Below are 13,962 nucleotides of genomic sequence, written 5' to 3' on the forward strand. Positions count from 1 at the left end.
CCTGCAGTTCAGGCAGGTATTTCTGGTTCAAACCAAGCATCACGGTGACAGTCCGCCTCAATCCCCCCATAAATAAATCCCATGCGACCCCCAGCACACACGCTGCACTCCTCAACAGCACACGACAACGCCATGGCTCTCCTCCGGCTCCCAACAGTACAGCATACATGATCTGCCAGCCATCTGTGCCCTGGTGTAATAAGATATAATACTAGAATATCACCGTGGGGGTGTGGTTAATTGAGTTATTGTCTGGAGGATTATCCATTTGGGCACATCTGTGGCCGGCAGTTCTGCTGCAGCTACGCTCCTTATCCGTACCTGCCGTAAGAGAGCGAGCTCTCAGGGTTTGCTCTTACCAGCACCTTGCAGATTACAACAGTAGGGCTTTGTCACAAAACCACTGTTGTGAACGTTTCTTTCTTCTTTTTATAGTAAGGGAAGGGACTGGAAAGAATTTTTAAAGGCCTCTCTTGGTATTTCACTATGGTTGCAAATTTAAACTCAATCGAACTTCATTCTGCATGAAATTCATACTAAACAGGCAACCAACATGATCACAAGCATTACCTAAGCTCACCTTGTCTTCATTGTAACTTCTGCCTCAATAAGCCAATGTGGACCTTACTTGATGGTACTTTTCACTATGCGGGACACTTGAGGCTACAACTATGGGGTATCAGATCAGGGTTTGTATGTGCTGTTTGTCTTCCACTACTCCAGTCTTACGGCAATCTTAGGTTTTAGCGGAAGCAAGAGCTGCCAAGCATCAGGACTGACCTCAGTTTCTGGCTCTAAACTCCTTGTAGCAGATTAGCAGTCACTTTTTATTAATTGGCACCAAGCAGCTCAAAGTTGCACAAGATTTAAACACCCTTTTTCACCATCTTTCACACTTGCACAAAAGGACTAAAACACATAAAAGATCTCCTGCCACTCATGCTCTGGAAAACTTAGACTAGACTAGTCCCATCTAAGGGAACAGTCTAAGGGCTCTGAGATAACAGCCTGTCCCTGCAGGATGGCAACCTGAGGCATCTTTGTCATTTGTGAGGCCTCTCACCCCTCATTACTGCTGAGTAATAAAAAAAACATTACTGCTTTTGGCTGTATCTCCCCCACTTTGTGTGTTGCTGCCTTTCAATATTCTCATCTCCCTTTGATCGACACATTATGAGGGAAGTTTGCTCATATAGCGAGTTTATATAAATACACAGCATCTTCTGACCACTTAGCCCAGTGCTTATTTCTCACATAACTCTTCTCTTACTAGCTTTCTCTGCCTCTCCCTTTACCTAAACAGAGATCTTCAATATTTTTACAACACTCCTTCCTCTTTCAGTCAGTTGCTACTGCACTAGTAAAACAAATCAGTTAACTAGCGCAACTGCTAGGACGCAGTGGGAGCAAAACCTTGTCCCAGCTGAAGAAACCAGCAAAATTCCTGCTGGTCTCACGAGAGAAAAAGCCATGCCGAAAGACACATCTATAACATCCAGATCATAAGCCGTATTTGGACAACTTGTCCATGTGCACCAGATTTTATTTTTCCTAAAATTGCTGTAAGCGAATTCAGTTGTAACTGGAGATGAAGAGTGTTTATTTATAGCAGGTACCTAACTCCTCCAGGGACAAGTCCCACAAATGCCACAATACAGGCCAGCCTTTTATTGATATAACTATCACAGAGACACCTACAAAAAAATACGTAAATTTGTACTTTCTAACAAACAGCAGGTTTGGATGGCTCTTTTCTCTTCCGCACCTGACTCTGTTACACTGAAAATCATTTGGTGTAGAAAACGTGCAGCGTGCAGAGTCATAACTACACTCTGAGACAGTCTGCTTAAGTACACAGGCATCAGAATAATTAAGCACACACACACAAAGATCATCCACTACTTTTACCTTTCCAAACGGGGAACTTCTGTGACATCTCCTCTGAAGAGTGTCTCGCTTACATCCCTTAAACCGTTGGCGATCCCTTCACAGCAGCTCTTTGCTTCCCCGTCAGGGGGAAGCTGAAAGACATCCGTCTGTCCCGAGGCTGAAGTCCGTTCTAAAAACTGACTGCCCTCCTTCATGCGTTGCTGGATCATCGGAGTGAGTGGCATCTCGAAGCTGAAGTAGCTATCGGGCTCCGAGTATAGCGTCTCCAGTGACTCTGCGCTATAGTATAAAGAGGCATTGTCTAGGATGTTTTCAAACTGCGAGCTGTACAGATCAGTGGAGACGTCAGAGTGCCTCTGTCCAAGGACATCTTCATATCCTCCCATGGCTGCTTCCCCCTCCTCCATGATCCTAGAAATTAAGCACAAACAGCTCTTTTCAGTTTGGCAGCTAGGTTTGGACCTTAGAGCAGACCTCCTTGTTTTCCGCCTTTCTGGACAGAAAGGTCTGTGCTTCGTGCAGAAGACCACACCATGGATGATCCACCAGCACCTCACACCACCTCCGCTCACAACGGGCACCATCTCCCTCTCCACTCTGTTACAGTCCTAGGGACATGAAAGGAAACAATCTGATGAGCAAAAGCACTGGGGGGGGAGGCATGATATTGCCTAACAGTTAACATCAGCTGCTAATGCATTCATGAAATCATGAACTCTCTGCTAGCACCATCCCTGATGGCCAGGCCAGAGCCACAAGCCCAGCCAGAGGCTCTGGGGGGCTGGTGGGGGCCTCCAAAATGAGAGGGAAGCAAGAGCCCGGCCCAGAAGCCCCATGGGCCTGGCCCTCATGTGGCACCAGGAGGGCAGAGCACTGTGTATGGTTACTGGCTATTTTTTTGAGCTTTCCTTCTAGCTGAGGGAAGCCAGCAGCTTTTCACATACATTCGTTTTGTCCAAAAGCTGAGATCTGCGTGCCCTCACCCGGCAGCAGGGCCTGAGGCCTGGCAGCGGCAGATCTCAGATGTTCATGGCGTCTGTCCGCCATCAGTGCTGAAACCATCGCGGTACCAGGCAGTAACCAGAGCAAAGTCCTGAGGGGCCCAAAGGGCTGGGTGCTCCCCGATGAGCCCCGCTGGCCTGCCCGCAGCTGTGGGGCACCCCGCACCCCATTACAGACATGGTCAGGAGCAAAGGGCAAGCAAATCGGGACGCTCTCACAAAGAACAGCCTGCAGTTCATAAATATACATAGATGAATAGGTAGACAACACAGAAAGCACATCACTGCATTTACCCACAAGTGACTTTGGCTAAATGTTTTCATTATCCAGCCTCACAGAAGTGCTCACACTGTGCTTGCATGAACTTGGCCCGAAACCAGAACATCTAGCAAGGCACATATGGCCAGGCCTGTGTGTTGCCTATATGTAACTATACGCCATCCTAGCTACACCTGCCAGAGCTGCTTCATCACACAACCATTACTGGGCAGACTGGAAGAGACACTTTCACACTTCCAAACCTGAGTTTGATTTCCAACTCCAGCAGCACAGTGTGGACAGGACTCAGTCCACTGGCCACCACTGCACACTAACCATTACCATTTCCACCATGCTGCAGACAAACATCAGTTGCCACTGATGGCAAACCAGCAGCTCCTAAAGGGGTAGGCAAAAGTCCCGTGCTTGCAGTAAGAGACACTCATCCAGCGCCCCACAACCCCCAGAAGCCATCTCACCTGCTCTGGCCTCTCACTAGCACAGTGGTCTCCTCCTCTCCGCGGTTCTTTTTGTCCTTCACAAAAACTTCATCCTCCCCACTTTCATCAAGCAACGCCAGAGGAGCAGCTCCACAGGCAGCTCCCAGCCTGGGGTCTTCCCAGACCTCGCTCCAAGCACTGTCCGGCAAGGTAACCAAGCCCGGGGAGACCATTGGTGGCACAGGGTGGCTGGATGTTTTGGGGAATGCCTTCCTCTCCACGGATGCGGTCTCCAGCAGTGAATGCTTCTTTCTGCTCTGCTCCTCTGCTTTTTGCAGCCATAAAATCTCCACCCCTTGAAATTCTACATGTTTGCTCACAGCTGCCTCTTTAGAGAGCCTCCTCTCAGGACCGATTTGCATTTTGCCTTGACTGTACGCTGAAAACTCCTCGAAATGCGCCCACCCCTCCACTCTGCTGGCTGCTTCCAGGTTCGTCACAGATGGTCTATGACAGCTTGTCTCCTCTGCTGTGTGGACCTCCTCAGTTTTATTACTGGTGGCTTGCAAGGACTCGGACTGCTTTTCTCCAGTCCATATTGCAGCCAGATCTTTCTCTATGATCAAATGCATTTTTTCCTCAGCTGTTCGCTCAGATGGAAGAGGCATGTCTGAGGTTTTTTCCTGGCCTGCTGGAACTGGTTCTCTGGCTGCCTGCACATTTTGGCTGCCAGGAACGTTCTTTTTTTCCATGTGCGTCTCTGAATCAAGAGAAGTATTTGCTCTCTCTTGCACCTTTGTTGCTTCTAGCCGTCGAGAGATTTTCATAATCTCTGGCACGTTACCCACAGGTTGTAAGTCCTCTTCTGCAGCACGCAGCTGCGCTGCCTTAGCGTGAGCTCTAGACTCGTCCACAGAAGCCGCAGGCTGAGGAGGCCTGCCAGGTACCTGGTGACCGTCCCGTCCTTCTGGGCTGCACGTCACAGGCTCTGCCTGGCCCTCTGATGATGTCCTCAGTGCGTCTCCACTTGGCTCTATAGTGCCGTACTCTGGAAATTCATTGATGATGGTGTGGGGGAGCAATGTATTACTTCCATGGCCACTACCTGCCAAACAAAAAAATTAAAAAAAGAGTGTGGATTTATCTACTGTGTGCACAAGCAAAAAGCCTAACCACCCCATCACAACCTTCTCAGAACAGAGCAATTGTGTTTGTCCCTGCAGGGAAAATACCGTTCTGTTTAACTCATTTCTGCATGCTCTCACACTGCAGTTATCCACAACTGGTCCTCTTGCATACGAGTTTTTGGGCAGCCCTATGTTGGAAGCTTGAACTGCCGAGGAAGGAATGCCAAAAATGTCTGCTACACTTCAGAAAGGGTCCCAGTGGCCCATGAATAGTCTGAGGCCACACGCCAAACACAAAGGCTGAAGGAAGCAGATATTCAGAAATTTAACATCCATCCACAGCACGCATCATATTTAGTGGTTTCACTTAAAAAATACTTCTAGGTCATTTTCACTTATAAAGATGAAACACCAGGAAGGTAATCAGCCACACCCCATATATTCCACAAAACCAATTAGTTGAATTATACAGCAATTAATGGGCAATTAAACTTTCTGCCAGTACTACCCTCCTCCTTTAACAACTCAGGTAAGTGAAGGTCACGTTGCAGTAATACACGCATCCTGAGTAGCTCACATTTTCTGCTAAAAAAAGTAAATTCAGTGCTTCACAAAAAGCTCGATACCCCCCCCTCCTCGTGCTGTTTTTCAAACCGATGTAAACAGAGAGGGAGAGAAAACTGATGGTGGCATTTTCAAAGGAGCCGAGCACCCAGTGGCTCCCATTGTTCTCGGGTAACACAGAATCAGCTGTTCTCAGAGGGACCCATGGATAGCACACTGACGCATATCTGGCCACCTGATATTACAGTCCAAGCTGGAGCTGAACTTTTGGAAAAAAGCAGAAGCAGCTGCGTTCACTGCACACTTCTAGAAAGACCTAGCCTGGAGTTTACATTACTTTAAACCAAACAATGAAGGGGCAAGACCCAAACACCTACTCCGAAAAATGTCAAGAGGGACAGCTCTGAAACCACACACCCACTTGCATCTGGACACTTTGCCCTGCTTGGGGGTGCATCACTGGGTGCTGCTCTGCAAACCCATGCCCGTCTCCTCTCTGAGCTGGCCACAAGCCATTCATGAGGGGGAAGCCATATCGCTGTGGTTAATGATTTTCAAGGTAAAAGGGAGGCTAATTTAACGTGAGTTCAGCACCACACAAACATGGCTATATATCTGCCAGTGGTTTATAAAGACAAGGAGAAGCAGGTCACACCTGGCAGCTAACTAGCCAGTAGTTCTATCCACAGGGTAAATACCACACATAGTGTGTGTGTGCATGGGATCAAAATGACAGACTCAGACTACACCAAACCACAGCCTCTTCCCTAGTACGTTCTCCAGAATCTCCATGCTTTTGATTTAATCACTCCAGAATGAAACTTCAGTGGGTCGGGTTTCACCTACATGACTCAGCTGCTGTTGAGGACAGTGCCTGGGCAAAGCAGGGACCTCTGCTGCAAAAGTCACACAGCCTCTGACCAAAGAGAAAGGTCCCATGAGGCTGTGAGGAGCAAGGATGCCCTGTCCACATCTGCACTGCTAGCCTGCCTCTGTCACAGAGTTTCCAAGCCCACAGGTGTGGGTGTACCAGATGAGTTTGAAGAAGACAGTGGTATCTTTTCTCCGCACAAGCATCTCCAGGCACAGTGTTTTTTCTAAGTGACTGGGAGCCCCAGATAAACAGCCCCCAATGTACATAAATTTGGTTGCACATCCACATGATGCTAGGGTGCTGCAGCATTAATGCCAGTTGCTGCCCCACCACTGTAGATGTCAGTAAACCCCTCTTGGAGGGCTCAGCTCTACCTACAGCATCTCTTAGCTTGCAGACCCACCAGAGGGGGTGCCCCCCATGGCAGATGCCCCTCCAGCCCCAAAATCCCAGCACCTGGGGGCAGCACATGGCCATGCCCCCACCTCGGCACATCCCGAAGGAAGGCAATGGGAAGTGCCCACACAAGTTGGAGCCCCACGCCTCTCTCTGACCCACACACACCTCTCCAGGCCCCTTGGAAGGAAGCCCAGAGCATCGGTGTCCCCCCGGCCCCCCACAGGGCTGGGATGCAGCCAACATGCACTGGAGGCCAAGCCCCAACAAGGCACCGCACACAGCTCCTGCCAAGGGGCCAGGCTCGTCTCTGCTAATTGCTATCTTAGCTTCTGAACTGACAGGAGGGAAAACAGAGGAGGCCTTATTTCTGGCAGTGAATGCCGCACACACTCCTGCACGCCCCATCCATCACCGATGGCCGCCGCTTGCAGCAGTGAACAGTCCCAAACAAGTTTCTGCTTTGCTTCTCCTCCTGAACGTCTTTCACAACCTACTCCGAAGCAAACACAACCCTCTGGCGAGCCTGGTACACTCAGGAAAAGCCATGAGTACAGAACACACAGGCACATAGAGACGTACAGGAGCTTGCCACACGTGCAAGCTGCAAGTGTTTCACCTGGGCACCTTCACAGTACAAACTTAAGGCCTTTTCTACCCTGAGGTCACAGCAGCTATGCTCTGGGAGGACTTCTGCTGCTGCAATATGTGACCGCAAGCAAATGGGATTCTCGCCTTCCCAGCATCCTGGAGAAACATTGCCTAATTCGGTGCCTGATGAAAAAAAAAATCAAATGAGGCACCAAAGCGACAGCCTGTTCCCCCTGCGTCAGGTAGCACCACACACCGCGCTGCTGAGGCGCTGCTGAGGCCTCTGCTCCTTGCAGCACACCACCACCACCACCTGCTCCTGGAAGGGGCAAAGCCTTCCCCGTGGCTCCGTGCACCGCTTCAGGTGCCCGAGTCTGGAGGAGCTTGAGCTCTTTAAGGGAAACTCCTCCCTTATTCCCATCCACCACCACAGCATCATGTCTTGCTGCAGCTACTGGCATATCCTGTGCAACCCCATCCCCCAATATGACTGCATTACAAACAAGGCTAGAAAGGCAACAACAAAATTTAAGGACCACACTGAAGATGAGCAGGGAAAAAAATACCCACCACCAAACAAACAATGAAAGGACACACACTCTCAGGTAACACCAATTTCTACTTTGAATTGAAGGTGGCTTCTTTCAACAAAGCAAAAAAATGAAAAGGAGAGAGAAAGAGCTAAAACAGCACGGGGGCGAGTGGCGAGAAAACGGGCAAATATAACCTAACAGCAGCTGTCAGCCTTTCTTATGACTAGAGGTTGAAAGAATTCATGACTTAAATCAGGCATAGATATGATATTTCATAGGTAAATAGCCACTCCATTTCAATCAAGCTTGTCTACAGCATAATAAAAGGAAATTCTAGGAAGCAAAACACAAGTTACAAGCATAGACAGACATTTTGTTTACAGGTACATTTTACAAAAGAATGGTGTGTGTCTCTCTCTCTATACAGTATATAGATAGATAGATAGACAGATTAGCTAGCTAGAGAAATCAGATATATTTGCTTGAACAGTCTCCTTACTCACAGAGGTTACTGTAGCTCCAGCAGTTACCCATTGGTCAAAGAAATAAAATGCACAGATCATCAGTTTATCTATAGCGATACCAGCTAATTCAATTGCTGCTGTTCTAGTCAACTGGAATCAAAATAGTTTCAAATTTCCTGGCAGCTGCTGCCCTGCACTGCACACAATGATGTAAATGGAAGCTTTCTGAGTATTATGAAACTGATGGGGGAACTGCAGTCTCATTCAGTCTATCGCCGGAGCTAAGGAGTCCACCTTGGCAGCTTGCAGGGGGAAAAAAAAAATCTCCTCCAGCACAGGCTGCCTGATGATATGCCAGGGAGATGTTTGTGCTTAACTGCCGGTTATTATAACCGCGTTCGTAGAGGAATAAAGGGGCAGAATGGTGATCCTGAGAGTGGCGTGCTGGCTTCAGAGCAGAAGGCGCCTGACGGCATTTCAGTGTTACCGAGCTGGAAGGTTTCACACAACAGTGCAGGCATCTTGCATTTTATCTCTCCACAGCTCCTTGCGCTGATCACTAGCAGCACATAGGTGAGACTGCATGTGGAATCATACCATTTATCTTCTCCTGTTGCGGGCATGTATTGCCTTTATTTGTAAATGGCAAATTAGGGCCGTAAAAACAATGGGTGCACTGCAAGGAAATGATCTCTGGGTGACAAAGTTTAATGAACAGATCACAGCAGTTACGGCACGGTATCATTCCTGCACCTTTCTGGAGAGGGGGAGCCACAGGCATCGTGCACTCCCTCAGGCAGCAACTTCAGTGGTAACTAAAACTATTTGGATTTATAAAGCTGTGCCTGCGCAGGCTGAGCTGGAGCGGCCCCTGCCTGTGGGAGAGCAGGGATGCTGCCACACCACCGTCAGCAGCCCTTTTGCCAAATGATGTCATTCTTCGTGCCGTTGATAGTCCTGTGTTAGCCAAAGCTGAGTGATTTACACGATGCAAGCACTGAGGATTTCTAACCAGACTGCAAATGACCATATCTTGCTGCACGCACTGGGCGCACATGTTTCTGCAGCTTGCAGCCGCTCTGGGCTTTTGGGCAGCTTGCTCACCTGGGGAAGCTGGAGCCAGGCCTCCACCAGCCCATCAGCATTACGCAAAAAACAGCTTGGTGGAAATACAGGAGCTGACAGAAGTAGGGAGAGCAGGGCGAAGGGGTAAGGGAGAGGTGCCTATAAAGTAAGCACAGGTTAAATGCCACTGCCACTTCCCCGCTTGCCTTAGCAAACACACAGACAGTGGAGGTGAGGGGAGCCAAGGATACAGATGAGCCTATGCATAAGAAATGACTATGCAGTCTGGGATCCCTCACCCCAAAAAGAGAGGACCAGAGAGGGTCACTGGTGAGCCCCAAGGGCGCAGACCCAGTGGTGGCTGACAGCTCAGAAGTTAAACTGACCGGCACAGGACAGGACACCGTCCATCCAGCACTAGCAAGGACCAAGTCATCCCGTGCTGCTCAGGAAACCTCTGACCCGCAGGTTGCTGGAAGAAGTTACCAGAGAAGTACGGCTCTGTGTAGTTCTCACTTAGTTCCCTAAATTCTGGTTTTTGGCCACAAGAGGCTGCATTAGGTGAACCTTCAGTCTGCCACAGGACAGCCACTCCAACACCAGGTACATTTACCAAGAGCATCTCCACCAGCTCCTTCAGCTCCGGCTCCTGCAGTCGGTGATGATGTGACAGGCAGGTTGTCACTGCTTGAGAAAGGAAGACGGAGGAGATATGAGTGTAAAGCCTGTCCACAAAGAAAGCAATGACGAGAGCAGCATGTAAAATATATGTGCGTGTGCATGTGTGGTTTTTTACAATTGCAAGTCTTCTAGCTCTATTCCACATCACGTGCTTTCTGATGGAAAGCCTTAGGTAAATAACATTGTGTCTCAGTTACATATGTCTTCTACAGATTTTAGCCATTTCCCAGTGGTAAATGGGGTTTGGAAGCCTCCGGTGTAACTCAAACCACACTGAACTAAAAGCCCTCCACTGGGCACCTCATCGCTCCCCAAGCTGCAGGAAAGAGGGCACGCTGCCGCGGCAGCTCGCGGGCCCACAGTGAGCTCAGAAGAGGACCCAGTCCAAAACTAACATACAGCACGTGCTGGGAGAGCTTAGTGTGAGGGATTATCCACTACAAATTGCTGCATGGGCCACAGATGGTCAGTGAGATAGCTTGGTCCCCAGAGTCATTACCCTGGAAAGCGAAAGGGTAGACTGAAACAGCTGCTAGCACAAGGGGGAACGGGAGGGAATACAAAGGAAAAAACTGGGCTCACTACCCTGACGTCAGTGGGTCTTGCTATATGCAAAGCACTTCATTTCTTTAAAGGCACACCGCCTGCAGTGACAGAAAGAACCTTAAGTTTTGGTTTAAAAAAGTTGGAAAATATAAGCATTAAGCTCAAAATTCAAATGGCAAATCCGAAAAGAATCCTAAATTTATAATTTTTCCATTGCTGTGATTTAGAAAGGAAGCTCCTAACAGGTGATTTTCCAAGTGCAGATAGATACAGTGATATCAAGAAACATTTAAAAAGCTCCCTAAGAACCTCAGGCTGAAAGCACAAACTTTTGGAGCAGTGACAACCCACAGCTCCTTTGACACTCACTCACAGCGCCTATAAAGTGAAGACTTTGTAGCTCCCTGAATCCACCTGCATTTATGTATTTAAAATATTGTATTTTTAAAGAATCTTTTTAAAATCCTCAAAAAGCACTTTAAGTGGAAAGATATTCTCAAATAAAGAAACCACTCCAGACTTCAAGGTAGAAATGACGGCTTAAAAACAAAAAAAGCGAAAACAAAAAACACAATTGCTTACCAATCTGAGAAACCCTGCGTCTTTGCAGCAGCTACTGAGGAAACTAGACACACTCCTGTGAGAGGATGTCATTTATTGCATTTTGAGATTCGGGATCAATTAGCTGGGCTAAGAGAAAGCTGGGTAAGCAGTCTTCAAAGCACCCCAGGAGCTGGATATTGAGTTATGCACACAGCTAAAATAAAAGTAGGGCATAGAGGGACGTGCATTTCCCAGGTTCAGAGTCTTTGCTGCTAAAGGTGCAGCTGGACGTTGCACGGGTACTCTTCAGCAAGCTAGCATGGTGAATGAGACTCCCTTCCTCAGTAAGCTGAATGGTGGTCAATAAACAACGCGGGGGTCCAGAGCAGAAGGCGCTCGTTAAAGTGTTGAACTGTGAATAGGAAAGATATTTGCTGTACCATGTTACATTTTACAGTGTGGCAACAAGCCAGAATTTCATCTACCCATGTAATTTTAATTAGATGTCTTCTACATGTTCATTATCATGTCACCTTTAGCAGCAGGATAGTACACTGTTTCTCCAAAAGCCTTTAGAGATAAACCAAGGCTACAACACGATGGAGGGCTTCCGTCTGTGTGCTGCCTACCTCCTTTGTCTCAAAAGATGACAGGGCTGTAGCAAAGGAGAGAAGCGGAGCTGATGGCGAGGATAAGTGACGATGCAGCTGTGCCCCACCGCATCCACATATGGCCGGTCGATCAAGTCAGCCAGCTGAGCCCCTCCTTTTGTGCCTCGTGGACTTGGCTTTGTTGTTCTGGGAAAGCGTTTCTGCTCAGCCGCTGCTGAGCTCGGCCTGCACCCCGTATGCTCCGGGTGTCTGAAGAAGGCCAGCCACCACCAAGGGGCTGACAGCACCACCAGGCCCCCAAATATTTGTGCATTTGGCGTCAGGGCGTTCCGCTGCTCCAGCCGGCAGCCCACAAATGGGGAGGTAATTACTGCCTCAACTCTGGCATTTCCTAGCTGCTGAGTGTTTAATTCTGCACCTTAAAAAAAACAATAAACAAACAGCCCATGTTTTAACTATTATTTGTACTAAACCCTTGGCCTTCAAACAATTTTGTTGTTTACTGAGTCAAGGATGTGGTAATCTCCTCCCTGCAGCTGTAGGTTATGATAACTTGAACTACCCAGCTTTCAAGTGCAGGTCACAAGACATGCAATTTCCTCCTGCAGAGCCATGGACCTCGCGTAATGCCTCACTGCCAGCCAAAGAAGACAGCAAACATCAGGGACAATTAGGATAAAATGTAGTGATACCACACCACCACTTAAAAACTCCTGCTGGTCTTCATTGTGTCAGAAATGGCAGTAGAGCCCCAGAAAGAACAAAAACTAAGCTTACAGATTCAAGAAGGCTCGTCAGAACGATGGAATTTCAATTAAGAGCGTGTGGGCACCACAGGTTTTAGCTGTGCAGGAATCCAGTCTCGCAGGTACCCCTGTTAAATGTTGCAGGACATACCTAAAACGAATATTTGACATACACATCTTCACAGGCTCTGGTCACTGCAACGTAGACTTGCAATCAGCAGCCCTTCAACCCTCAGAAAACACTGTTTTGTACCTTTACAGGGAAGCAGAACTGCAGAGGAAAACAGCAGCCCAGGGTGCCTAGACTTTCAAGACTGCCTGGAAATGCGAAGGAGCAAGAAAGGAAAACATGACAAAGGGTGGTGTTATCGAAATGGACAGAGATGTGGTTAAAGTGCTGGGGAAGACTACAGTTAGCAATCCATGCTAATATAAGAATGATGCAGTATGTGAGCAAATTTGATGTAAGGGAAGTTTTAGAGTGGGAAGGTGTCACATTATGCAGTGCTAGGAGGATGCAGCAGAGCTGGACATGCATGACTGGAAGTGATGCAGAGAAAGTAAGCAAAGCAGAAGAGCAAAGGTCAACCTAGGAAGTCAGCAATACAGAAAGGTAACGGGGTAGCTTTCTCAAGGCTGCTTAAATCAGCAATATAGGGCCACCGTCTGGACACAATACTGGGTAATGTTCTCAACGGGACCCTGCCTGAGCTGGGAGGTTGGACTAGATGATCTCCTGAGATCCCTTCCAACCTCAATTATTCTGTGATTTTGTGAAAAAGGGTGTACAAAAAAAACAGCCACTATGTGCTTCCTTAGCTCCTGAAAGAAGCCAAAGAAATCCTAGAGCAAATGCACTCATTTCCATGATTTAGGTTCAGGAATGGGTATGTGGCATGGGTTAAGGTACATATTTCATCTTCTTCTGCGTGTCAGCTCTGGCACTGTTTGACCATTGGAAAGGTGATTCAGCATGCACTGCCAAGAGAAACTAAACCTTTTTTTTAGACCTTTTTTTTTTTTTTTACTCCATTTTTGCTGGCTTACACTTGCTAAGAAAACAGATGAGCACAAGAGCTAGCATGAGACAATCCGTGGCAGCATGCGGCTGGGACCATCTCTTTTGGCAGAAGCAAGCTGTTAAATGAGCTCAGTTGCCTCATGACACCTCACTGTACACAAAACAGCAAGTGACAGGCTTTCCAAAAAGCTATTTGTTTCACCAGGAATTCAAAAACAAGCTCCTTCCAGCAGCTGTTGGGAAAGACCAGATTTGCATAGCAACCCGGGAACTACTTGTACAGGGTTTTTTTTGTGAAGAATGAGATTATACACTTAGTTACAGAGGAGGGGTGAAAGCTTTCCCCTCCTAGAAGTATCAGAGAAAAGACTGTTCATGAATCTTAAGAAGATATTTGCTTCTTAACAACTCCCTTGGATTTCTTTCGTCAAATAACAGGGATTAGGGAGGTCTTGGATTTCGTGTTTCTTTAAGTAATTATTTTGTAGGGTGTCCCCCCCCTATTTTTCTTTCCCTGAGGAAGCACTTTTTAGAACTCATTTTGTCAAAACTCTTTTTTTTTTGTATTTAAATGTATGAACTGCAAAGTCATAACAATCAGTACTCTGCA

The 13,962-nt window shown here is 47.7% G+C and overlaps 1 protein-coding gene across 6 annotated transcripts in view; it reads right to left on the reverse strand.

Annotated features, from left to right (window-relative positions):
• PSD3 (pleckstrin and Sec7 domain containing 3) overlaps positions 1 to 13,962 on the reverse strand; it is a 110,221-nt gene that overhangs the window by 79,186 nt on the left and 17,073 nt on the right. For 3 of the 6 annotated variants that reach the window (XM_083817049.1, XM_083817044.1, XM_083817048.1), the window contains exons 3-6: positions 11,604 to 12,003; positions 9,818 to 9,891; positions 3,630 to 4,695; positions 1,909 to 2,301 (exon numbers count right to left, since the gene is read on the reverse strand). In XM_083817049.1, the coding sequence (XP_083673175.1) occupies positions 1,909 to 2,301; positions 3,630 to 4,695; positions 9,818 to 9,891; positions 11,604 to 12,003 (1,933 nt within the window). The remainder of the gene's footprint in view (positions 1 to 1,908; positions 2,302 to 3,629; positions 4,696 to 9,817; positions 9,892 to 11,603; positions 12,004 to 13,962) is intronic. The other 3 variants (XM_083817051.1, XM_083817050.1, XM_083817052.1) reach the window with 3 other exon arrangements.

This window comes from Anser anser (genome assembly GCF_964211835.1).
Source record: "Anser anser genome assembly, chromosome: Z".
Lineage (NCBI taxonomy): Eukaryota > Metazoa > Chordata > Aves > Anseriformes > Anatidae > Anser > Anser anser.